Genomic DNA, 27,893 nt, shown 5'->3' on the forward strand with positions numbered 1-27,893 from the left:
CATCAAAATAACCAACATTTGTTGACACAAGGCATTCTAATATATAGAAAATACTGTGGGAATATTTGTGGATACCAAAAAAGTGGTTTTTCCGCAGGGACAGTCTCAACAGTTAATAAATGTTAACACGCCCAGTGGTCTAGAACAGGTAGCATGTTGTGATGCGGTTCAAGCTTATAGGACTTGAAATCTGTAGGACCAGACCAGGCCACTTGAGGTACTAAGCAACAATTTCAGTGCACTAAATGGTTGCTTAGTAACCTTAAGAGTGAAACCAGAGTACTTGATATGGCACTGAATACTGTTAAAAAAGTATGAGATTTAAAAAAAAATGATGTTAAGCAAGTATTGACAGCAAAAATAGGAATAAATAAAGTGAAAATTTCCCCCGTAACTGCAACTCCCAACTCAATTCCTACATTTTAAACTAGAGTTCAGGTGTTTGGATCTATCATCCAGGCCAAGGGGAAAGTTTTTCTATCAGTCTCCAAAACATAGTCATGGGGAAACAGAAAGCAGCCATAAGCCATAAGGTATCTACATTATCAAATGAACTCCAAAAAAACTCTCCCAGGGTTAACACAGAACGTCCCTTCTGCGGCCTCATCCACTCAGGCCTTCGAAACGGCTGACGGCACCCGCCGTGACTAGGCAACGGTCCGAGCATTCCCGGCGGTGTTAGCCCCGCCTCTTAGGCAGCTTCCGCCACCCGGCACCTTAAACCTCCTCCTCTCATTGGTGGGCGGGGGAAATGCGTCACACAGTGCGGTCACTTCCGGCCAGGGAGCGCGCGGGTTGATTCGTCCTTCCTCGGCCGCGAGTGCTCGCAGCTCGGAAATGGCGGGTAAGTTCCCGGGAAAAGTTTACGAAGGGGAGGGGGCTTGCAGGTTTGGGAAAGAACGCTGAGACCGTGGTGACAGTTCTCGCCTGGAACTTTCGGGCTCTAGCCTGGGTTCCAGAAGGCCTGCTTCAGCCCGAAAGCGCGGAACTCTCAGCGCAGTTTCTTGTGGGCAGAGGTTCGTGCCCCCGCCCCCAACTGCTCGGGGTTCTGCGTCTTCTGCGAAGAACTTGGCCCCTGCGAAGGGACGGGGAAAAGAATCGCGATTTGGGCTTTTAAGGTGCCAGATGCTTTAAGGCCTGTTTCTTTTCTCGTTCATGTTTGCCCACTGCTGCCTTCGCTACACTAGTATGGTCTGTTCCCGCCAGCTGATTTCAATACTCGGATCCTCCTCCTCCTCCTCCAGATCTCCCTCCGCCTTCCACTACCGTCAGCTTAGAGCTAGCGCATTGCTGCCTTGCCCTGCACTCGGGCTCTCATTTGATTCTTGACTGACTTCGCAGTCTCCTTAATCTCTCATATTTTAGTATTTAGGGGACCTGTTTAGATTTCCTTTGAAAAAAGAACTCTCACATTATTCCTTCATCTAAACTCTATAGAGGGTGTCTACTACAATTTAATTCCCTTATGGTCATTCTATTATGCTCTCTTCTTTATTGAGTCTTGTTTACAGTATTTAATTGCTATTATTTTGTACGTATATTAGGACTGTTTTGAAGTCACTATATACTTTTTCCCCAATTACATATCTTTTGACGTAATGAACAGTTTCTATTATCCCTTTCCCCAGTGCCTTCATAGCAGTCTCACTACACTTTTTGGGTGTGCTGGAGAGACAGGCTATATATAGCTCGAGCTGTACAGATGTTTAAGGAAGAGCTGTAGGATCTTGTGTACATTTGGTACCGTAAAAGAGGGGAGACATCTGTATTGTATAGGGTGTATATGTTATAAAAATTACACCTAATTGGAATCTCAGCTCCACCACTTAGTAATTGGATGCCATTAAGCAAATAAACCTCTAAGCCTGAGTTTTTTAATAGGAAATGGGATGATACAGTATCTACTTGTGTTATAGAATTCTAGGGATTAAGCTAATGTATGATTCACAAGTTAAATTTTGCAGCATAGATTCCACATAAATTCCTCCATGTGGGTTCTGTTATCTCAGTTTTATAGATCAGGGTCAGAGAAGTCAAGTAAGATGCTCTGATTCACAGATGTAGTAAATAAATCGTGAAGACTGGATTTGAATGCAGGAACTCTTAACTCCAAAGCATTAATCTGTATTGCTTCGTGTTCCCTGTTTTCTGTACGTGTGTTTTAACCTCTTGCTGAAGTTTATGGTATGTCATTGTACCCCTTTTGTTTCTGCTAATTATTTTTTTCCTGAATTTTTACTAATTTTTGTATTTTTTTGTCAGATTTATTGTCACTGCTTGAAAGGTCCTCTTGATAATGATTTCTTCCATTGTTAATTATTCATTGTATATATAGATGGCTAGCCACGTTGTAAAACCATTTGGTTATTCCAGTAGCCTGGAATAGTTTGTAACTTTATGCATAGATGGTAAAAAAAAAAATTTTTTTTAATACAGTGAAAATTTTCTCACCCTGTCCCCATTCCTTCCCTTATCCTAGAGGTAACCATGGTTACCAGTTTTTTTTTGTGTGTATCCTTCCTGAGATAATCTAGGCTTTATCAGGTGATGACTTTTAATAGTCAATCTGGAAATATTCTGGGTAGAAGTTTTTCAGTATTAGAAATGAAATACTATTGTAATTATCAAAGGACATTCTCACTTTATTTCTTAGTGGAGCAGTGGCATCCTTTTTACATATCTTTTAAAAAGGCTACGTAGGTATAAATTCTAGCAGGTAATTTATAGTAGTATTAAATATTCAGAAATGTCAGTAATCTGTCATGTTGATTTTCAGGTTTACTCATTTATGTAAAGCAGGCCTAGTTTATAAGCCTTTAAATCACAAATGATGTTTTGTCTGGTTTATAATGAGACATTCATACTCTGGACATTTATTTAGGTGTATATGGAGAATGATCTGTACTTTTATGATCTATTCAAATGCTTTAATCCTGGCTGGTGTGGCTCAGTGGATTGAGCACTGGCCTGCAAACCAAAGGGTCGCCAGTTCGTTTCCCAGTCAGGGCACGTGCCTGGGTTGTGGGCCAGGTCCCTAGTAGGGGGTGCTCAAGAGGCAACCACTCATTTATGTTTCCCTCCCTCTCTCCCTCCCTCCCTCTCTTACCCTCTCTAAAAATAAATAAATAAAATATTTTAAAAAATAAAATGCTTTAAATCTGAACCTTCATCCCACTTCTAATAACAACCCTATTTTTAGGTTTTACTATATAAACCACTTTCAACCAGACATTTTAAAAACCTTTTCTCTCAGGATTTGGTGCTATGGAGAAATTTTTGGTTGAGTACAAAAGTGCAGTGGAGAAGAAACTCGCAGAGTACAAATGTAACACCAACACAGCAATTGAACTGAAACTAGGTATGTATGCCATTTCTAAGTGGTATTATATATGTACAGAGTGTGTATATTTAATTTAAAATTCAAAGAGCTTATCAGAGCAGCTGTTTATGTAAATATACTTTTCTGCATTTATTAAACATACTCAGATTTTATTCAGTCTTTATGTCATAGAGTGGGTAGATGTTTTATAGGGGCAAAGTGTATGTACAGAAAGTACAGTGTGTCAAAAAGTGACAGGAATAAGTGGTTTCAGCTTCTTTAAAATATTTACCTTTGCTTTTTTCTTATGAAAATAATATACAATAAATGTTGGTAAGGATGTGCGAAAAAACTTATAATGCCAATGGGAATGTAAAAGAATACAACTACTTTGGAAAACTGTTTGGCAGGTTCTTAAAAAGTTAGAAACATGAATTTATTTTATGACCCAGAAATTCTACTCCTAGGTATCTACCCAAGAGAAATGAAAACATTTGTCCATATAAAGACTCATACATGAATATTCATTGCACATTATTCACGATAGCCAAAAAATGGAAACAACCCAGATATCTATCACCTGGTAAACAGGTAAACAACATAGGGTACCTATAGCTATATAATGGAATATTATTTGACAATAAAAAGGATTGAAGGTCTGAAAATGCTACAACATGGATGAACCTCAGAAACATTCTAAGTGAAAGAAACCAGAAACCTCCTGCCCCCTCCAAAAAAACCCATATGCTGTATGATTCCATTTGTATAAAATGTTTGGAAAAACCAAATCCACAGACAGAAAGTAGATTAGTGGTTGCCCGGAGCTGAGAATGGGAACAGAGATGACTGAAATGAGCATGAGATTTCCTTTGGGAGTCATAGCAATATTTTAAAATTAGATTGTGACAATGGTTACACAATTTTAAATGTACTAAAAATCATTGAATTATACACTTAAAACGAGTGACTTTTATGGTATATAAATTATACTTCAGTAAAACTGTTCAATTATATGCTCATGAATTCTGGTTCCATCACTTTTCACGCCTCAGTTTCCTCATCTTTAAAATGGAATTCACAGTACTTTATAGTGGTTGTAAACATTAAATGAAAGGTTAAACACAAATGAAGTGCTTGAATAACTAGACTTTTAGAAATTCTTGCCCTGGCTGATACGGCTCAGTGGATTGAGTGCTAGCCTACAAACCAAAGGGTCCCTGGTTCAGTTCCGAGTCAGGGCGCATCCCTGGGTTGCGGGCCAGTCCCCAGCAGGAGACCCATGAGAGGCAACCACACTTTGATGTTTCTCTCCCTCTTGTTCTCCTTCCCTTCCCTTCTCTCTAAAAATAAATAGCTAAAAATCTTAAAAAGAAAAAAAAATTCTTAATGTCAGCTGCTATTATTTAAACAATACAAACATGACAAATACAAAGAAAATTACAAATAAGATAATGATCCCCTAACCCCTCACTAAAAAAAATAATACTGATCTAGATTTTTTTCCTTGTGCAGACATTATTTTTCTAAAACTAGGATCCTGTGGAAAGGCTGTTTTATTATTTAGTTTAACAGTGTCTTGAATATTATTCTCTGTAACTACATGTAGATCTACCTTGTTCTTTTTCTTTTATTTTTATTTTTTGTATTTATTTATTTTTAGAGGAAAGAGAGGGAGACAAACATCAGTGTGGCTGCCTCTTGCACACCCCTTACTGGGGACCTCGCCCGCAACCCAAGCATGTACCCTGACTGGGAATCGAACCAGTGACCCTTTGGTTCGCAGGCCGGTGCTCAATCCACTGAGCCACACCAGGGCTACCTTGTTCTTTTAAATTACGTAGTACACTATGACTATCTCATAACTTATTTAAGTATTCCCTATTGAGGGATTGCTTCTTCTCTCATTATTAAAAGTAATTCTCCAATAATTATCCTTGTGTTTATCTTTACCCACTTACGTGAATGTTCAATGGAATGTGTCTAGAAACTGAAATGCTAGATCAGAGTTTCTCAATTTCAGCACGACTGACATTTTGAATTAGATAGTTGTTTGTTATTTTATGTACTGGAGGATGTTCAGCTGCATCCCTGATCTCACTAGATGACATTAAAATGTCTTTTTTTTCCAGTTGCAACAACCAAAAATGTCTTCTGACATTGCCAAATATCCCCTGAGGGTGATGAGTGAAGTTGCCTCTGTTTGAGAACCACTGTGCCAGAATGGAATAAGAACCGATTTAGTAGCTATTGCCAAACTGTCTTCCAAGAAACTACCTATATTTACACCAGAATTTTTTGAGATTTTCTTTTTACCTGTACCCTGGTCAATGTTGTATATTACTATTTAAAAACAAAAACAAAAAGAACTCCCTGCCGTTCTGATGGGTGAAAGATGGTTTCTTTTTTTCTCCCTCCTCAATCCTCTCCTGAAGATATGTTTATTGATTGGGGGTGGGGGGTAGAGAAAGAGAAAGAGAGAAACATCTATTGGTTGCCTCCTGTATGTGCCCTGACTGGGGATCAAACCTTCAACCTAGGTATGTGCCCTGACCAGGAATTGAACGTAAACCTTTTTTTTCTTTGGTGTATGGGGTAACGCTCCAACCAACTGAACCACCTGGCCAGGGATTTTCTGTCTGTATTAATAGTGTTTGGGGAAAACTATGGAAAATAATTTTTAGTATTTATTTTTTCCTACATCAGGATCCACTTTACTTGACTTAAGTCCTACACATATATGATGCAGCTAAAATTGACTGGGTTATTTGGTCATTCTAATCCTTTACAGTTTGTAGCAATAATTTATAATATTTCCTTAATCTCTTTTAATCCAGAATAGTCCCTCCCCTCACATGAAAATTTTCTCCCATGCCATTGATTTATTTGGAAGAGTGCAGTCATTGTGCAGAATTGTTAGACAAATCTACATTTTCGATTTTTTTAATTTTATTTTTCAATGACAGTTTACATTCATCATTATTTTGTATTAGTTGCAGGCGTACAGTGTAGTGGTTAGACCATCATATACTCTACAGAGTGGTCCCCTCAATAGTTTAAGTGCTTACCTGACACTGTACATAATTATTATAATATTATTGACTAAATGCCATATGCTGCATTTTACATCCCCAGGACTATTTTGTGACTACCAATTTGTATTTCTTCATCCCTTTACCTTTTGCATCCCCCCCCACACACCCTTCCCCTCTGGCAACTGTCAGTCTGTTCTCTGTTTCTATTTTGTTTGCTTATTTTGCTCTTTAGATTATACTTACATGTGGTAAGTATAATCATATGGTATTTGTATGTCTGACTTATTTCACTTAGCATAATACCCTCTAGGTCCATCCATGCTGTCTCAAATGGTAAGATTTCATTATTTTTATGGCCAAGTAATATTCCGTTGCATACATGTACCATCACTTTTTTATCCACTCACCTGTTGATGGGTGCTTTGGTTGCTTCCATATCTTGACTATTGTAAATAATGCTGCAGTGATATAGGGGTGCATGTACTCTTTCTAATTAGTGTTTTGGGTTTCTTGGGATTATACTTAGATGTGGAATCGCTGGATCATAGACAGTTCCATTTTTAATTTTGGGGGGAACCTCCATACTATTTTCCATAGTGGCTGCACCAGTCTGCATTCCCACCAACAGTGCATGAGGGTTCCCTTTGCTTTATATCCTGCAACACTTGTTCTTTGGTGATTTATTGATGAAAGCCATTCTGACAGGTGTGAGGTGACATCTTGTGGTTTTATTTTGTATTTCTGTGATAAGTGACCTTGAGCATGTTTCCATATGTTTATTGGCCATCTGTATGTCCTCTTTGGATAAATATCTATTCAGGTCCTCTGCCCATTTTTTAATTGGCTTTTTTTTTTTTTTTGGTATTGAGTTGTATGAACTCTTTATAAATTTTGGATATTAATCCCTTTATATCTTTGCTAATATCTTCTTCCATTCAATAGGTTGTCTTTTTGTTTTATTGATGGTTTCTTTGCTGTACAAAACCTTTTTAGTTTGATGTTCCATTTGTTTGTTTTTTTTCTTTTGTTTTCCTTGCCCGAGGAAATACACCTGAAAGATATTGCTAAGAGAAATGTCAGATTTTACTGCCTGTGTTTTCTTCTTGGAGTTTTATGGTTTTGAGTCTTATATTTAAGTCTTTAATCCATTTTGAGTTTAGTTAATAGTGTAAGAAGGGTATCTAGTTTCATTTTTTTTGCATGTTATCTATCCAATTTTCCCAACACCATTTATGGAATAGACTGTCTATACTCCACTGTATGTTCTTGTCTCCTTTGTCATGTATTAAGACTATACTTTCAGGGATCATTTCTATAGTTCGTTCCTTTGTCATATATTAATTAACCATATAGGCATGGGCTTATTTCTGGGCTCTATTCTGTTCACTGATCTATATGTTTGCTTTTATGCCAGTACCATGCTGTTTTTATTGCTATAGCCTTGTAGTACGGTTTGATGTCAGGAAGTATGATATCTCTGACTTTGTTCTTCCTCAAGATTGCTGAGACTATATGGCATCTTTTGTGGCTCCATATATATTTTTGGAATATTTGTTCTAGTTCTGTAAAATATGCCATTGGTGTCTTGGACAGGAATTGCACTGACTCTATAGATTGCTTTGGGTAGAATGGATGTTTTGATGATGTTAATTCTTCCTGTCCATGGGCATGGGATATGCTTCCATTTATTTCTAGCTGCTTCAGTTTCATTCTTAACTATGTACAATCTGTATTTTTCTGTTTCCTGTTGGTAGTATGTAACTTGTCCCCCTACCCTTTATATTTTTTGTAAAGTGGAAGACAGTAAAGCTGGATTAGGTATATAAGATAAAATATTTTCGCTAAGATAACTTTATCGGTGATGCTGTATACATTATATTGCATTAAATCAGGAAGCTCATAATGAGTAATTCTAAGATCATTTGGAAAGGTGGTGAGTGCCAGACCCCTACAGATCTTTCCTTCTGTATAAATCAATAATCTGCTAGATAATACTTTCGTGCTCTGTGAGTGACTTTCTCTGTGAGGTCAGTATTAGAAATTTTTCATCTACAACTTTTTTATTCTTCAATTTCTTAAGGATTTTTTCTTTCTTCATTAGATAAATTATGTTGGGAAAATGTTCAATAATATCAGTACAATACATGCAAGTGAAAATTACAACAGGATACCCATTTCCATTTTGGACTGGGAGAAATTTAAGTTGAGGGTATGCAGTATTGTCAAGGATGTGGGAAACTAATGAATTTAAGTAGCTGTTGGTGGGTATATAAATTTACAATATTTTTAGAGGGCACTTAAGCGGTATTTATAAAGGTATTTCAGTGCTTTTACTAAGCATTTCTACTGCCAGGAATTTGCCTTTGTGTACTTGTCAATGTATAGCAAGGTATGCATAACGATGTCATTGCAGTATTATTTTTAATAGCAAACAGTACAAAAGCAAAACCTAGAAACATAAATATTATTTTGCAGTCATGAAATGATGATGATGATGATAGGGTTTTCATCAAAGTCAGGTTATTCTTATTCTCAGTGTTTCCTATAGATTCTGTTTTTGTTTTCTTGATGCTATAGCTTTTCTTATCTCCAAGTGTCTTTTTTTGTTTTGTTTTCTTTTACTTTTGCATTGTGTATAAACATACAGAAAAATGAACTAAATCAGATGCCTCTGTCATACCCAGTTTTCTAATTCTTAGAATAGTAGCTTTTTGATGCTGAAGTACTCAGAAGTGATTTTCTAATTTTCATTGCTCATTTATCTCCTGAGAATCCAGTGTAAGTCATATAATGGAAAAGCAACAATTTAAGAAAAATGTTGACTATATCCTAGTGTAGTGAAATTCTTTAAATGGAAATAAACCTGTCACCTTTAGTATCTTTACGTTAATATCTTTAATATGTGTATATTTTTATCTTTTAAACAGTTCGTTTTCCCGAAGATCTTGAGAATGACATTAGAACTTTCTTTCCTGAATATACCCATCAACTCTTTGGGGATGAGTAAGTAACTTAGTAAGATGTTTGCCAAATTAGTATGGAAAAGAAAAAATCCACTCCTTTTATTGTTAAGATTTAGAAATTAGACTTCCTTTCCTGTTATTTTTTTCATGTTACCTAGTTTTAAATGTACATAAAAATGGTATTTTTGACAGTGAGACACCAATTTACTATCTGCTTTTTAGTGCTATAGATACATTATCTCATTTAATTCTCACAGTAGTCTTAGTGATGGTGTTATCATTTGCTATCCCTATATATTGGTTGAACTGGATAGTTGCCTAAGGACATATGAATGGCTGAAGTTCAGATTCAGGCAATCTGACTGCAGAGCCCATATTCACAACTACTACTTTTTTTTACTAACTACTCTTTTGCTATACTGCTTCTAGTGCAGAATAAAACCCCCTCCACCAAAGCAAGAAAGCTCAAATTATTATTCTATGACAAGTAAATAGTATGTCCTGGGATATTCAGCACAATTCTTTAATTTTCTGCACCTTCATTACATTATTAGAATAGTCAGTTACCTTTCTTAAAAAAACTTAATTTTGAAAAAATTTTCAAGATTGAAATGCTCTGTATAGGCTTTATCTGGATTCACCAGTTGTTAGTATTTAGCTATATTTGCTTTAATCATTCTCTCTTATAAATTATTGTATTATTTTTCCATATGAACTGTAAACCTACTTTTGCCCAACCCTATATATTGATATGTTGTTGATGATGTTGTTGTTGCAGACAATATCTTGATCCCTTCTAAATTCTTTAGTATGTATTTCCTAAAAATAAGGACACTAACTGTAGTAGAATTATAAAGACTCAGGAAATTTACCATTGATACAGTACTGTTTTCTAATAGGTAGTCCACATTTCAAATTTGCTAATTGATTTTCAACAATAACATTTTTCTATCCTGGACCCAGTCTAGAATCATATTTCATGTAGTTGTCATATATATTTATTCGTCTTTAATCTGAAACAACTCCTCAAGATTTTTTTGTTTTTCATGACATTGCCATTTTTGTAGAGTATAGGCTAGTTTTGTACACCTTTATTTTGGATTAGTTTGATCGTTTCTTCATTATTAAATTCATGTAATGCATATTTTTTGTAGTACTGTGACAAAATATATCTGTCCTCCTCAGTGTGTCATATCAAAAATCCATGATATCAGTTTGTCCCATTGTTGGTGAGGTTGACTTGGGCCAGTTGGGTGAGAGGTGTCTGTCAGGTTTCTCCACTGTAAGGATTATGTTTTCCTCTTTGTTATTTATATGTAATATGTGGGGAAATACTCTGAGACTGAAAATATCCTATTTCTCATCAAACTTGTACCCAGTAATTTTAAATCCACTACTGATTCTTGCCTTCATCAGTATTTTACTTTGATTATAAAGTGATGGTTTTCTCCCTTTGTCATACCTACTACATTCATTAGTTGGCATTTCACTATAAGAATGAGCTTCTCTTTTTCCCCTTACGTATTTCTTTTATATCAGAATAGATTGAAGGATTCTTATTTTTAATTCAATGGGTTATAATCTATTACTGTTACTAATTTTGATGATCCCAGATTCAGCAAGTGGCTACTTTGTCAAACCAGTTTTTGAGTCCTTTTGATATATCATCATTTTGGGGACCTATTACTTTCTGATACAGTAAGATGTTTCAGTTTCATCTTGTACATTTTCTACTCATTCTGGAGTCATTTTCCCAAGGAACCCAGGTTTGTTGTTGTAGGGAAGTGTGCTTAGACGTAGTTGACATTTAAATTATTTCCCTTTATGGCTATTTTCCCTATGCATTATTTCAATACCTTTGCTATGTTTATTGTTTTTAAATTGAAAAAATGTCTTTTTATGGATCAAATTTTCTGAGAATTTTTCGTTATACATATATCATCTCAGGTATTTATGTATTTTCAAATATTAAGAATTATGTTTTATTTATGGATTCATACCAGAATATGAGCACTGCATATTTTAAACAAGTTTTATTATAAAATAAGAATGTTCTCTGTAGGTTTCTATTTTTAAGGATCTATTTACTTTATTCCTCTTACTGCTATTTATTTAAAATCTCTTTCTATGGTAATATCTTAGTAGATAGGGTCTAATTTTATAGATAACTGCTTTTAATGGCATTTTGAACCTTTGCTTGTCTGGTTCTCATGCCATGAAAAGTGCTGTGCAAGCATACCCCTCTTCTAAGGTAGATAGATAACAGTCACATAATATTGATAACCCTGTATTTTATGACCCAATCATGGCATTATTCTTGATCCTAGTATCATTGCCACTCCTTTTTACTGCACCTAACTTTCAGGGTCCTGGAATGGACATTGCTCACATTTTATTTTGTTAGCTTAGACAGAAATCTGGAAATGACACCGCTTCTTTTAGACACTCTTCTTTCAGAATTTACACAAACACAAAAAGCTTTATTGAGATAATTTACATTCATTTGACCTATTTTAAAGTGTACAGTTCAGTGGGGGTTTTTTTAGTATATTCAGTGTTGTACTATCTCCATCATTTTACAACATTTTCATCACTCCCACCAAATTATTCCTAACCAATTGTCTGTCACTCCCCTTTCCCTCACCCTCCCAAGTTCTAGGCAATCACTAATATCCTTTCTGTTTCTGGATTTACTTATTCTGGAGAGTTTAGAATTCATTTCTTAAAAGACTTTTTAAGCTGAAAAGGTGAATCGCAGGGCATAATGGAGCAGGGATGGAAGAATAGCAGCAGCTCCAGATCTGCTTTCTGAATTCATAGAGGAGTGTAATTACATAGGTGTTGTCACCACTTTAAGCAGCTCTGGATATTGGTGATAATAAGCAAGTGGAAGTTGGAAGCTACATCTCAGCTGCTTGCCTAGTCAGGTACCAGTTTAACACTACTTGTCTCTGATTTTAAATGCCTCCTAGTACTAGTAGTAATAGCAGCAGCAGGAGCAAACAATTGCAGTAGTATCAATAGTAAACATTCATTGAGTTCTTGTATAATGTGCCAATGTTATAAGCAAGTTACATGTATTAACTTGCTTATTTAACTCAAACAGTATCCCTGAGGTTGGTGCTATTAGTCTCTTATTTTATAAATGGGGAAAGCTGAGGCAGAGTTTCGTTAGAAGTATTTCTTATTTAAAAAAAAAAAGTATAGTTTAAAATCTTGAAACTACCCATAAAGCTAAATTCATTGATATATAGGGCTTATATTTTAAATGACTTTGCAAAGATGCATTTTGAGATCTTAGATTACTGCTGTTTTTTCTCCCTTTCAGTGAAACTGCTTTTGGTTACAAGGGTCTGAAGATACTGTTATACTATATTGCTGGTAGCCTGTCAACAATGTTCCGTGTTGAATATGCATCGAAAGTTGATGAGAACTTTGACTGTGTAGAGGTAAGAGAAATAAATTTATTTTAGACTTTATTGTCCAATTGAGTATAAAACAGGTTTTAAAATGTAAAGGTTTGAGGGAGGAAAGAATATTTATCTAGTAACTTTAAAACCACATATTCAGTCTTTAGTTATGGAGATGATTGCCTGTCATTTCAGTTAACCTTGCAATTTTGATCCTTAGCCTGATCTGTTTGCTGAGTGGACCTTCTCCCTAAAAACCTCCACTTTTATGATCAGAGTTATATTTTATTTACCAACTTTTGTTTTTCAGTATGCACATGAAAATTACTTCTTTTCCCAAAAGTTAAAAGATGGAGGGAAATAACTAAATTTTCTATCCTACTTAATGTGGAATTTGCTATTTAAATTTCTCTTGCTGCATTTCTAATCTCACAGACTTTGCTACTATGATCCTTTATGAACATGGATAATTAAGCTAATTACATTATAAAACTCTTTGAAACAAATGGAACAAAAGAGGGCGAAGGCAAAGAGAGGCATTGAAGAGTTATACAGAGTCTGGCACAAATAATGCCCCTTTTTTATTACAAAATCATAAGCATGTAATTCTGTAACATAACAATATTACACTCAAGCACACTATGTGGCATTTTAGGTGAAATGTTCAAATTAAAACTGTAAGTTATTACATCCATATTATTGCCCTGCCAACCACACTCAGGTAAGTACTACTCATGTCAGACCCTGTATATACATCTGTGGCAGGCTGAATTATGGCCCCACAAGAGGCAGTATGAGCAGAGGCAGAGTGATGTGGCCACAAGCCAAGGAATGCTTATAGCCACCAGAAATTGGAAGAGGCAGGGAACAGTTTCTCGTTTAGAGCCTGGCAGAAGTGTGGTTAACTTGCTGACACCTTGATTTGAGTGTAGTGATACTGGTTTTAGACTTTGCTGCTAGACAGTGAGAATAAGTTTCTATTGTTTTAAACCTCTACGTTTCTGGTAACTTGTTTGAGCAAAAAAAGATCCCAAGACTGAATTTGGGAGATTCTCAGACTATCTGATTTGCAGAAGAGACTAAAATTAGACGATTTCATTGTCAGGAAAGTGTGCTGTGGAGAGAATGCCAAAAGCGTGGATAACCTTTTGCTCTTGCTGAAGTGACTCATGGATCTCCTCAGTAGTTTCATTAAAAGTCAGGAATAAAGATTGAGTAGAGATCAGGGAAGACCTCTACTTCTTATAATGTGAGAACCTTCATGACATATACAGGTAACTCACAGGGGTTTGAGAATATTGTCAGCATAAATGCTGCCAGTTTGGACTGACGAGATGAGGGAAGGCGGATGAACTTTCAGAATTCTGTAGGGAGGGAACAGGCCAATAAGAGGACTTAGCTGCAAACACCCTTTGAGAAAAGGAGGAATGACAGTGAGGGCAGAGCGGCAGGCCCAGTGGGTAGAGCCACAGGCCGCAGTATTCCCAGGCTTTGAAGTCTAATGGAATTCGACCTGCTGGATTTTGGAATTGCTAGTGGCTCCTGTCTTCCTTCCATTTTCTCCCTTCTGGAATGGGAAGGTGTATAACTTTTATCCTACCCTATTACACCATTATATTTTAGAAGTAATAACTCGTTTTCTAGTTTCACAGGTGGAAAGGAATTTTGTTCCATGCTGTATCATCCCCAGGGTCTCACCCACACCTGATTTAGATAACTTAGATGATGATATTTTGGGCTTGCGTTGATGCTGAAATGGTTGAAACTTTTGGGGATGTTGGAATGGGGTTGAGTGTATTATGCATGTTTGGATAGACATGAATCTTTGAGGGAACTTAAGAAAATTACATGTTTTAGACTGACTCATTTTCAGGGTATTCCTGTTAAAAGGCATTAAAATTTTATGTCAACAATTACTTCACTGAATCACATTTAAAAAATGGAAAATTGGAAATTTCATTGTTGTAATAAAAACTCTTGTTCTTTGGACCTATGAAACCAACAAGTTTTATCAGATTATATCTGTCATACTATTGATAATAGTGCTACATACAACTAGGCACAGAATTAAAGTGTGGAAAATGAAGATCTTATATATTAATACACACTGCATGTCATAACTTCCTTCTGTAGAGGTAGTAGCTCCTAAAGCATTAACAAGCCAACTTTTTCAAGGCTTTACACTGACTTTAAACTCCTGACTTAAATCTTTTGCCAACCTCATGCCTCGTTCTTTTTTGTTAAAACTCCCTTTTATTCTTCAGGCTGGTTGATTTAGCCCTTTCTTAATTTAATCTTTGTTTTGTTTCATTGTAAAGGACTTTCATTTGTGTGCCCAGGGTCACATAGCTGGTAAATAATCAAGATTGTACTAGGAGATAATAAATGTTTAGTGGTAGTAGGCCTAATGTATAGTAATATCCTATTTAAAAATGTTAGGCTTGTTTGTGACCAGTTCTAAATCGGCCCAGGCTCTTGTGCTTATTAATTTTATTTCTATTTTTACAACTTATATTTTATTTTTATTCCCACTCCCATACTTTTATGCTATTAGCTCTCACTTTACTGTCGTGAGGGGCTTCCCTCTTGCAGACAATCTCCTTATGGATAAGAATACCGTATTGGTAAACTTAATGGAACTGTAACATAAATTGGCTATAGAATGAAAGAGGTTAAAATAGTCTCTTACATGCTTTATTCAAATTTAGTGTCAGAAATAGTTTGAACACTTACCTTTTTATTTGTTTACACTTCCCAGTCCTGTTCAAGATGATTAAGCTTGTCAGATAAATAATATATGATCTTATTTAATACAGTATTTGTTTTATTCAGAAGTTTATATCCCTTAAAAATTTTTGAAATTTTGCAGATTTAAAAGTGTTTCTGAGTAATGCTGTAGTCGTAGTGTTTTGATGTTAGAAAAGATTTAATCTTAGCTAAACTAGTGTTTAGCACAGACTTACTAAAATATGGAGTTTTTCCATAATCACATACTTCTTATTAGATTGTTAATTCTCAAGCCCAGCTAGATACTCTTATTAAAAATTCAGGTGGTATTTTTTTTTCTTGTGTTGTACAAAATTCACTGTTTTTTGAGGGTTTTTCTGGGTTTTTAAGTTCAGCTGATAGTGTTGAATTGATTTCCTCCAAAGGAACTATTGACTTAATTATTGATAAATCTTTCAAATACTATGTGCAGAGAAAACAGCTATGTATTTGCATTGACTTCTAATTGTTCTATTTTTGACAACTAGGTTTTTCCATTTAGAAGTCCTGTGTTGTAAGGAATCAATCTTTTATAATGTCTTTTTGTAGGATTATTTATTTGCTTCATGGTTGAAGATCATTTATTTAAATTATATATCCAAGCAAACACTTTTTTCCCCTTATAAAAAAGAATAGGTAGTGGATTTTGGGGGAATGGGTTTACCTCTTTCTCAGTTTGCAGTGAGGATGTTAATTCCACTGTGCCTTTTGTATTCTTGATACCAGGAATATAATGTGGCAAACAAAACAGTCACTGCTCTCATGGAGCTTATAGTCTAGCCAACAGGAACAGTCAGTAAACAAATAGTATACAAACAGATTCATACAGTGTTATGAAGAAACATGTTACTGATTCCTGAATGAGGAGGAGACAGCCATGTATAAAGTGACAGACGAGCTTAGTCAGCTAAGGGATCAGCATATGCACAGGTCCCTAAATGAGAACACGCTTGGCATTTTTGTAGTCCAGGAAGATCATCATCATTAAATTACTGTGGTGATGGAGAGGAGGGCAGGAAATGATTGAAGGGCTTGGCAAAACTAGATCATTTGGGGTAACAGTAGTTGATAGCCTTTACAAGTTTTAAGTAGGTGGGGTCATATGGTATGGTTCATATTTTTAAGATGATTCTAGCTGCTATGGAAAGAACACACTGTAGGGGACAATAGTGAAAGAAAGGAGACCGGAACATTGTGGTGTTACTGCATTTAGTTTTATTGAGTATACATTTTGGAGGGAGAGCCAGTAGGATTTGCTCTTGACTTAAACATGACAGATGGGGAAACAGGAATAAGGAAGACCCCGGATGCTTAAACCATAGTGGTACTGTTAACTGAAATAGGAAAGATTGGAAAAGTAAATTGGGGGGAGTGGTATCAAGATTTTTGTTTTAGGTGTGCTAGGTTTGATTCTAATATATAATATATGATATTTGAGATTTTGCAGGCTATACTCTGTAGCATTTTTGCACATGAAAAATGCACCCATTTATATGATCAGAAACCATAGCAAATCTGCTTAGAAGTTTGCTTATTAGAATTTTGCCATTACATTAATCTTTCATTATTCATTCTTTTTCTTTTCCGAGTTCTCCAGTTGCACCTAAAATTTTTTAGTCACAATTAAGATGCTGGTAAAACATCCCCACATGGCTTCATCTTTAATTGCAACATGATTCTGAATTTTACAATACTTGATTAGTCACACACTGATAGTTTATTCATCTTATGGTTGTCGCTGATCTTTGCTTTTATCAGTACCTCCTGCTCTCTCTTGAGGTAATTTCATTGCTTTTAAGTGAAAGGGTGTGTAAGATTGTTCAGTCTTGCTAATTGCTAGCATTTCTGGGGAGAGCTTGGTGGAGTAGGGTTAAAATACATGGATAAATTATCTGTGAATTTTAATAATCTCTTGTCTGCCATTATATAGATTGAATATGAGGGTTGATAAGAGCAGATTTAATTTTTTTCCCTAAATTCTTCAGCCTCTTAAAGAAGAGTCCTGTGCACGTACAAAAACCTAATCTTGAGGAAATGAAAAATCTTTGTTAGACTAATATTTCACTATACTCTTTATTTGATAATTGTGACAGTTTTTTGAGTCATGCTTTGTTATTGACTATGAAGTATCAATATGTTATTTTGAAGTTTTATATTTTATTGGTTATAAATAGAAATTTTTAAGATTATATATTGAAATATAAAATTATATATTGAAGTTTTTATTTTGGAATTTTTTTTGTGAGTTCACGTAACAAAACACTAATGCAATATAAACAAACATAATACACCCATTGTTTTCCCAGTAGTGAAGAGGTTTAAACTGTTAAGTTTCTCTAACAGTCATCAAATTTCTACAACTTAAATATTGTCAGAATTTAAAATTGAGCAAATTAGTAAATAGGGAATTTGCTTGCTTTTATAGAATATCTTAGGTATCCTTAGAATTATAGTTAATGTTCAATCTCTGCCGCTTTAGCCAAGTAAAGGACAGCAAGTGCCATCTACCTAACATGTCTTTAAAATTGCTATTTCAAAAATGACTGACCATAGACAAATTTAGACAAACGGTGCTGTTTAGGTTAAGACACGAAAGAGGTATAGCAGGTCCTTGAATAATCTTGTTCAGTGTCATTATGACATTGATGATATGCTGTAGGAACTTAACTCTTATTTCTATCAATTAGTCTGTGGTAAAATTGGTTTCATTATACATTGTTTCACTTAAAGTCACAAAACCTATCAATGACGTTAAGTGAGGACTTACTGTGATTTGCTTTTCAAATGTGTATAAATGTAAGTAAACATTTTTATTATAGCAGACTAGCAATTTTTCTCAGGCATGTTGCTTTATGCGGTGATGAGAAACAGCAAAATTGCTTAATAGGAACATCCCATGTATAAAAGTTGGAAGTTGAAATGACCATAGTGAGAGAGTATACAATATAAAACATTTCACCATTATTCACTTAATATAAGACCTAAATAGAATAGTTTTATACTTTAAAAAAAAAATTTTGCCAAATGTTAGGAAAACATTTGTAAGGCATGCCTTTATTAAATGTATCAGATTTTATTTTGAATTTTTGGTTTATTCAGCTTAATTTCTCATCCTTTCTATAACTTTATTTTTGCATAATTTTAATTGATGTTTAAAATAATACTCATCAAGATATGGAATTTTTCAGCAATCTTCAAAAATGGAATCTAACTTTTAGCTACAGTCATTAAGACTAAGGGTTTCAGTTAATCTTTAATTCTACATTCAGTTAAAAATGGTTTGATGGAGTTTTTCTTTAGTGATGACTTTATTATCTGGCCAGTAATCCATTATGAAAAATGAATATTTCACTGAACTAAAACATATTTATTCTTTGATAAAAGAGGGCAGATCTCAAAGATAGGGTGATTATAGAATTTTTTTTCTAAGGCAGAATTGATTTAATAGAGAAATGTAAACATTTTTCTTTCAGTGAACCAGTTATGAATTCTAGGTTTGAAAAACTATTTGGTTTTATGTTATGTATTTTAGGTAATATGTCAGATACACAGGGTGAAGCAAAAGTAGGTTTATAATTGTAAGTACATGAAACACAGTTTATTCTTTAATTATTATTTGTTAATTATTATTTTATTTTCCATACAAACAGCTAGCTGTAAGCCTAATTTTGTTCCACCTTATACGTTTTCTGTAATTATAAATAACAAATTACTTGTTTTTAAACTTAGCTTTTTACCCCCCCATGAAAGTTATTAATGTGTACACTTGCCCAGAGCAAAATACTTATTTGAGGGTGTTTATTACAATAAATAAGTATCCTTTGAAGGCCAAAGTTAAACATTAACTCTCTTCCAACTTTGTTGAGCTCAAACTTTTGTGTTGCTATGTCTTCCACCAGAACTGCTACTTGAAACTTAAGAGGGCCTAAGAAATCTTTAAAGTTCATTTGATGCAAAGTATGTGACGTTATTTGATCATGCTTTGCAATGCCTTGTTGAGAAGACAAGGACATAGGGAAAGTTTTTAAAAAGTTAAAATTATATACATTATAAATGCCTTGAAATGTGTCCTTTTAAACTGGTAGAGTATAAAACTCTTCATTTGAATAGTATTACTTTTTTAAAACTTCAGATAAAATTATGCTACTTTACCCATCTCTACCTTGAATTTTAATTACCACACAACAGACCTATTAAAACTGTTCCTTTTTTTCAATTTCCTCTTGTAATTATTGAAATTGTACAGATTCTATAAAATATGCTTAAGATGGTCTCTTCACATTAGATAACAGTTTCAAGGAGAAATATTTACCAAATACTACTTTTAAAATAAAAATAATCCTATCAAATGCAGTTTATCTGATCTTGAGTGTGAATGGATTGCAGGGATTGGTGTACCTATTAGAAATAAGCTGTTGGGCAAAATGTTGAAGAGCTATATTTTAAATAGTAGTTCTCTTTCTTATAGCTATAAACAAGTTATATATAAATGGTGGTGGTACCAAAGCACTGAAAATAAAACTTGTTTGTGATAAACTCCATCCTTGGTTCTGTATCCTAAAATTGTAACTGAATGATAATAAAGTGCTATTCATCTGCAGGTGCATTGCTTCTACTTAGTTAAAAAGATGGTTGAAAGGACAGGAATTAGTAGCATGTTGTATTAGCCTTTTGTAGTGTATTTTGTCCTAAGCATCTTAATTTCCCTGTTTTGAATGCTAAGTAGCAAGGGTCTTGGTTTAGAACTAATACCCATCATGCATGTAAACGGTATGAAAGAGCTGCTTAGTAAGTTAACACAAAGTGTTCTTGTGTCAGTCCTTGTGGAAATAGATACAATACAAACATTACAGCTGAACTCACGGCAAACTCCATTAAGTAAAAACCTGGCATCATTGTTCAGGAAAAAGTTTGAATAGATTGCAAGCTCATTTTGTTGAATGTAATGTCAGGCTTTTAGGGACTGTATTGAGGGATAAGGTTTTGTTAAGTTGAGACCAATTCATTAAGTTTTATTGCCTGGTGAGAAGCAGTAATACTTTATTGTAAGACTTCATCAAATATTCATGGTTAAAGAGAAGTAGTAAATGTATTCAATCAAGTGGTCTTTTGGGGTTTTGAAAAGGATTATGAAGTCTGCTCAGCTGATAGTTTTAACATTCATTGAGGTTGTTTAACAAGGGTAATTTTAATCTCTGAGTTTAATTTTGTTGTCCATGCTTGTCTCTTTTTACTGTCACAAATCTACGTCCATAAGAATTATGTCACACTATAGGGATGAGTCGATAATATATCTATTTATACAATTCATCTTTTTCCTAAGAGGGCATATTTTTAAAGTTATCTTAATTTTGAGTTTGGTGTATGAGGGAGTTATGACCTGTCTACTGTTCATTGTGAATTTGCTATCCCTTTGGTCAGACTAGCCTCACGTCACTACTCCTGGTGATCTTTTCATGTCTTGGCTAATATGGTCTCCTTGACACATATTAAATAATAAGCAGTCTTGTTTTGGCCAGTTCGAATTGTCCTGAAGGGATATAGTCAACATTTTCTACATGATATTAGAAATTTTAATAGCTCTCATTCTTGCACTTGATTTGAGGCTACCTGCCTTCTCTTTTTTATTTCTATGTTATGCTTATGCTCATCTCAGATTTGTGTGGCAGTATCTTACGCACATGAAACTCCATCCTTTCCTAGTTCATACATGTTTACTTCTTTAGTTTAACTGTGAACTGAAGTTTTGTGATCTCTGTTGGTTTTGTTCATTTCAAAGAAATTAAGCATATTCAACTAAAATTCAAATTTGTTATTGTTTTCTTATGTCCTTTAACCTCCATTCCTTAGGCAGATGATGTCGAGGGCAAAATTAGACAAATCATTCCACCTGGATTTTGCACAAATACAAATGATTTTCTTTCTTTGCTGGAAAAAGAAGTTGATTTCAAGCCATTTGGAACCTTACTCCATACATACTCTGTTTTAAGTCCAACAGGAGGAGAAAACTTTACCTTTCAGATATACAAGGTAAAAATAAATCTAAATATTTCCTGGGTGTGAAAGAACTCCATATATCTGAAACCTGTGTCCTATTTTGTTGTTAATGTTCAGTGATTTAGTCTAACTTTAGGAAACAAATTTTTGTCAGCATTAAAAAACAAAGACCTATTTCGTATGTGTGTTTGTGTACACATCTTAATCTGAGACTTGTAAACATTTTCCCGCAGGATTGTTTTGTGTTCTGCACACTTTCACTTACCTCTGTGATGGGTTTCACCTGACTTTTTCTGGCTTTTTCCCTAGGCTGACATGACATGTAGAGGCTTTCGAGAATATCATGAAAGGCTTCAGACCTTTTTGATGTGGTTTATTGAAACTGCTAGCTTTATTGACGTGGATGATGAAAGATGGCACTACTTTCTAGTGTAAGTACAATTCTAAAGCAACAGTGGACCTTATTACCTCCACAAAGCCACCATTTTAATTGTGGCAGCCCAATTATTGGGACAGTATAATGATATTTTTCCCAGGAAAGAAAAACTATTGTTTATGAGGCTTGAGTTTTCTTTCATTATGCTTTGGGAGACCTTGAGAATAGGGCTGAATTAAATGCTGTTGTCCGTTAGGCCCCTGAATGTAGGCTTAAACAGTAAAATGAGCTTTGCCTGTGTTTTCTTTTACTTGCCACCTATTCATCTTTATAATAGGCAAGTGCACTGAAGTGATGTAAAGAGGTCTGATTTCTCCAAGTTGCTGCACACCAATTAAGTGAATTGTACATTCAGAACATAGCAGGTGTACCCATTGGGCCCTCACAGAGTAGCTTGCTGACACTGAAAATTCAGTCAGAGAATGGAAAAGAAAATGGACACTGCATGGGAGCGTGACTGTAATTGACCTGCTTGGCTTTCTGTTTTATCTGCAGATTTGAGAAGTATAATAAGGATGGAGCTACACTCTTTGCGACCGTAGGCTACATGACAGTCTATAATTACTATGTGTACCCAGACAAAACCCGGCCACGTGTAAGGTAATTGGCAGTATAACACGTGCCTTGTCTTTTATTTCAGAAGGAGGAACTGCCGAAGTTTCCAATACTTGTTATAATAGTGTTGATTTGTTTAGAAAGAAAAAATCACCATTATTCATTGGCTATGTACTGACTTATTTCATTGTTCCCTTGGAAACAGTGAGGAAGATTAAGCCAGTTTGGAGTATCTGAATGATTTCTGGATTTCTTGATTTCTTGACAGTTGATAGAAAAAAAAGTCACACAGACTCTAAAATCTTCATAATACCTAATGATTTGCAATTTTTAAACTGGTTATGTTGTGATATTTTAATTTTAAAATTATTTCTTTAGTCAGATGCTGATACTGACTCCATTTCAAGGTCAAGGCCATGGTGCTCAACTTCTTGAAACAGTTCATAGATACTACATGGCATCTCCTTCTGTTCTTGATATTACAGGTATGTAGAATTTGATTTGTCACTTAAAGAGCCTTTCTTAAAAATCTTTACTTTTTTTTTATCAGAGATAACTGTTCTATTTTAAACAGCTTTGTCCTTGGGTCTTTTAGGAACTGTCTAAAGATAACTTAAAGTTCCATTTTAAATTATAGGCTTTTGTGAGATTGGATTGCATCTCTGTGTATGAAGTGCTTATTAATTAAACAAATCGAAGATAATGAACTGAATATATATTGGGAATTCTTGATCAGGCATGAATATGTTGCAAGTATCATATGACATACTTGTTCATTTTATTTAGCAAATAGTTGCATTGCTCAGAGACCATGCTCTAATTTTCATGTAGGGTCAGAATATTCTAAACCTTACTAAGGAAAAAACGCCAAGGTGAGTAATTCCTGAATAGAATACACTTTTTTTTTTTTTTAAGATTTTATTTATTTTTAGAGAGGGAAAGAAACATCAATGTGTGGTTGAATCTCACACACCCCCTGCTGGGGACCTGGCCTGCAACCCAGGCATATGCCCTATACTGGGAATCGAACCAGCGACCCTTTTGTTCTCAGGCTGGCACTCAGGCCACTGAGCAACACTAGCTAGGGCAAAATACACATTTCTTAAAGCTATGTTATATATTCGTAAAATGTGTGCTTTCTCAACAGTAGTTTATAAGGCAAAATGTAGGCCTATTTGTTTTAAAAGCATCTTTCAGCATGAGTTGGACATAGAAGTAGTATAATGAATAGGATGCTTAGAAGAAGGAAAGAGACTCTACTCTTTAAATGGAGAAGTCATCAGCCCTGACCAGTGTGGCTCAGTTGGGCGTCATCCCGCAAAGCAAAAGGTAGATTGTTCGATTCCCAGTCAGGACACATGCCGAGGTTGCGGGTTTGGTTCCTGGTCAGGGTGTATACAAGAGGCAACCAATCCATGTTTCTCTCTCACGTCGATGTTTCTCTCACTCTTTTCTCCTTCCCTTCCCCTCTCTAAAAGAAAAAAATTTTTTTGACATAATTTTTATGCAAATGGGATGCCATCAGATGATAGGTAGTATGTAAAAGTGTGAACTACCAAAGAACTAAAGTGGCCCAAAGAACATTTATCTTTTTATTATTTTTTCTTGTGTAACATTGTTTCAGATGTGTTACTTGTGAAATTACTGATTAAACTGAAAATCATCTTTTCCTCCACCCCCAGGAAAACTGTTATACCAGATAATTCACATCCAAATTAGGTATTAAATGTTATTCATTCTTTAAGAGTTTGAATACATCTTTGTTTTTAAAACTACAACACTTAACACTTACAAAATGTTAACTTAATAAAAATGCTATTTTTGAATTTTATCAATTTGTTTAAAGACGTCAAAAATATATACTGGATGAGGGACTAAAGAATATATATAGGTTAGTAGGCATATTATTAGTGTCTTCATTTTTCATGTAATATAGTGGTTTTGCTTGTCCAGGCTAAATAAAATTAAAGTTACCTCAAAACAGATTTTGAAGTGATCCTGTAGGTTAATAAATTAGAGGGAAAGCATCATGTTTTTCAAAGGAAGTTAGTTCCATGTTTATGGAGTTGAATTATATTTTTATCTGACTTTCATATTACTGTAGAATGGTTTGGAAGCTTGGGAGATAAAACAGTCATTACTAAAGCTAGTTTATATCATAAGTTTTTCTACATCTTCACTAGCTTAGTGACTTGTAAAATTATAGAAACATAATACAAACAATAACACTTCTTTTTAGTTAAGCTGAAAATTGTTTAGCTTCTGTTCACTTACAGAGCTTGGACCTTTTTTTGGTGATTTTAATCTGGAGATTTAGAGTTCACATAAGTAGCCTTTGTCTTCTCTAGTGGGTAATGTGTCAGCAGGGGTTGTTTCTGTGAAGCCTCTTAACCACTTTCTTCTGTCTGCTCCAACCAATAAAGTCCTTGATACTTAGCACCAATTAGCAGATAAAGAATTTTATTTCTTAAATCTCAGTGAAGAGTCATCTATTATGGTAGCCTTTATTCATTGCAAACTGTAATCTTTAAAGAGAAAAAAGGCTAAACATGATAAAGGACTTATGAATTTGAAAACTGAGGTATCAGCCTTTATTTTCAGTGTTAACATTTTTCAGCATTATAAAATACTAAAAATGCCTTACCAGCTCTTCTCATTAAAATATTTCTCCTAGGTCCCATACCTAGTCCTTTTAAAAAGTGGAATTTTCTACGCTTCAGTCATTTTAATCACCTATTTCCCTGTTATTTTGTATATTTTTCTTAACTTTGTACATTTTTAGCAAGCTTTGGATCTCCCTTTGCAATTCAGGGTATTCTTTATATTTAGATAGCTTTTTGTTTACTTGACATAGAGCCAGACATATTGATCATTAAAACTTACCACTGATGGCCTTTGTTACAGGATTCATAGGTATTTGCAGTGTAATTGCCACCTGTTCTCTTCTTCTTTTAGCACTTAATTTTGAAGTAAAATACTAGAAGAGAGTTCTTTATATCATGTACCATATTCCTTTTGCAGATGTATCTTAAGGTATATAGCATTTGGATACATCTCAGTTGTGTGACTTTATAGATAGAATCAATGATTTGTTTCTTCTAGAATTATGACATTTGACAATAGAGATGTTTGCATATGCCTTGTGGGTATACCTAGGAGTAGAAATTAGGGAAAGTGTAGTAACTATGTTTCACTTTTTGAGGAACCACCAAACTATTTTCCAAAGTGGCTGTATCATTTTAAATTCCCACCAGGAATGTATGAAGTTTCAGTTCTCCACACCATCATCAATACTTGTCTTTTTTATTCTAGTCATCCTAACGGACATGAAATGGTATTTCATTTGATTTTGAATTTCATCTCCCTGTGGCTAGTTATGTTAATCATCTTTTAATGTCCATTTGTGTATCTTCTTGAGAAATGTGTATATAAAGCCTTTGCCCGTTCTAAAAATTGGGTTATTTGTCTTACTGAATTATAAAAGTTTTTTATATAAGAAGTCTGAATACAAGTCTCATATATATTACTTGCAAATATTTATCCCATTGTGTGGTGTTTTTTTTTTAAATGTATTTATTTTTTCAAATACATTTGTCTCTGCCTACCCCCCACCACTTTCCCTTGCCCCCTCCCTCCTTCCCTCCCTCAGCTCTTCCCCTTTGGTTTTGTCCATGAGTCCTTGCTATATGTTCCTTGACTTTCCCCTTCCCTTCCTTTTCCCCCCGTCCCCCCTCCCTCCTTCTCTCTTGTCTCTGTTGGTTTCTTTTCCTTTCAGTGTTGCTGGTCTTATTATTTGGTTTGTCTTTTTATTTTCTTAGTGATATCATTGAAGAACAAGAGCTTAAAATTTTTATTTAGCCCAGTTTACTTTTTCTTTTGTTGCTTGTGCTTTTCGTTCTGTTACTTAATCATGATGTCATGATGTCATGAAGATTTACTCCTGTGTTTTCTTCTAAGAGTTTTATAGTTTTATCTTTTACATTAGGTCTATAATCCATTTTGAGTATATTTTGTATGTGGTGTGAGGAAAGGGGGTTCCACTTCATTCTTTGGTTTTTGGTGATCCCTTTGAAAATCATTTGTTAGGAACTGTTCTTTCCCTCATTGAATTGGTCTGGACTGTGAGTGTATGGGTTTATTTTTAACTGTTGATACAATTCCTTGATCTACACGTCTATCCTTATCCACATCACACTTCATTACTGAAGCTTTGTACTAAGTTTTGAAATTAGGAAATATAAGTCCTCTAGTTTTGGTTATTTTTCTAGTTCATATTTGTTGTATAGGCAACAAACCCAGTTCATTGATTCTGGGTTTGTTGCCTATCCATATGAATTTTAGGATGAGCTTGTTAATTCCTGAAAAAAGCAAAAAAACCAGCTAGGATTTTGAAAGCAATTGCATTGAATAATTATAGAGTATTATTGATATTGTAACAATATTAAGTCTTGTGATCTATGAATTGGCTCAGATTTTAACATTCTTTGTTTCAAGCCCCCTCTACTGATCGGAAAATGAAGGCTTAGAGAAGTGAGGTGACTTTCCCAAGGTCTTACACCTGTGAATGACAGAAACGGGACTCAAACTCATGTTCTCTGTGCAGTATTCTTTCTACCCATCATGTTTTGATGTTTTCCCTGTCTACTACTTAGTCTAATGTGAATAACACAGACAAACATAAGATTTATGCTATTCAGATGCAGTGAAGAAAGGATCAAAACCATATTCTCATTTTAATCTCTAAATAGATTTGTTTTTGTATAAGGAAGAATTTTTTCTAATTAAGTGAAAGAAGTGTATACTATAAAGTTTATTGAATTAAAGTAAGGAAGTTACATAAATTGAGCTTTGGAATCCTTAGATATCAGAAAATACTTGAAATTGGAATTGATGATATGAAATTGAATCTCTTGTTTATACAGCTACTTTAATTGAAAATAAATCTAAATGCATATGGTAACAACAGTAAAAAAATTTACCTTTGAAAGGAGTATCTCTAATTTCACAAATAATATATGAGGTCTGTCCAGAAAGTATCCGTCCATGTACTATGAAAAAGAGACATTTATTGAAGAAGATATAAGATACAAGAAACATCATACATAGGACAGTGATGCCTCAGTCCCCTTTAAAGTAGACACCTTGGGATCTCACACAGTTCTCCTAGCATCTCTTCCACTGTTCAAAACATTCTGTAAAATACTTTGTTGGAATTGCCATCAGCTGCCCCACTGTATTTTGCTGAATTTCATCAATAGTCTGAAATCACTTCCCTTTCAAAGGTGATTTTATTTTGGGAAAAGCCAGAAGTCACAAGGTGTCAAATCTGGGCTGTAGGAGGGCTGAGTCACTTGGGTGACTTGATGTTTTGCCAAAAATCTGCACGAGATGTGATGCCTGAGCAGACATGTTGTC

At 34.7% G+C, this 27,893-nt stretch overlaps 1 protein-coding gene across 2 annotated transcripts in view; it reads left to right on the top strand.

Moving 5' to 3' along the window:
- The first annotated feature begins 768 nt into the window (after positions 1 to 768).
- The window catches only part of HAT1 (histone acetyltransferase 1), a 40,307-nt gene continuing 13,182 nt past the window's right edge, over positions 769 to 27,893 (top strand). Inside the window, exons 1-8 of one of the 2 annotated variants that reach the window (XM_054562374.1) lie at positions 769 to 844; positions 3,254 to 3,358; positions 9,279 to 9,354; positions 12,643 to 12,763; positions 21,341 to 21,520; positions 21,797 to 21,918; positions 22,419 to 22,523; positions 22,857 to 22,963. In XM_054562374.1, coding sequence (XP_054418349.1) covers positions 838 to 844; positions 3,254 to 3,358; positions 9,279 to 9,354; positions 12,643 to 12,763; positions 21,341 to 21,520; positions 21,797 to 21,918; positions 22,419 to 22,523; positions 22,857 to 22,963 — 823 coding nt within the window. In that variant the 5' untranslated portion in view covers positions 769 to 837. Of the gene's footprint in view, positions 845 to 3,253; positions 3,359 to 5,650; positions 5,857 to 9,278; positions 9,355 to 12,642; positions 12,764 to 21,340; positions 21,521 to 21,796; positions 21,919 to 22,418; positions 22,524 to 22,856; positions 22,964 to 27,893 lie in introns of those variants that run through there. The other variant, XM_054562373.1, reaches the window with a different exon arrangement.

This window comes from Pteronotus mesoamericanus, unplaced genomic scaffold, assembly GCF_021234165.1.
Source record: "Pteronotus mesoamericanus isolate MK-2021 breed Mesoamerican mustached bat unplaced genomic scaffold, CSHL_Meso_final scaffold_651, whole genome shotgun sequence".
In the NCBI taxonomy this organism is placed as follows: Eukaryota; Metazoa; Chordata; class Mammalia; order Chiroptera; family Mormoopidae; genus Pteronotus; species Pteronotus mesoamericanus.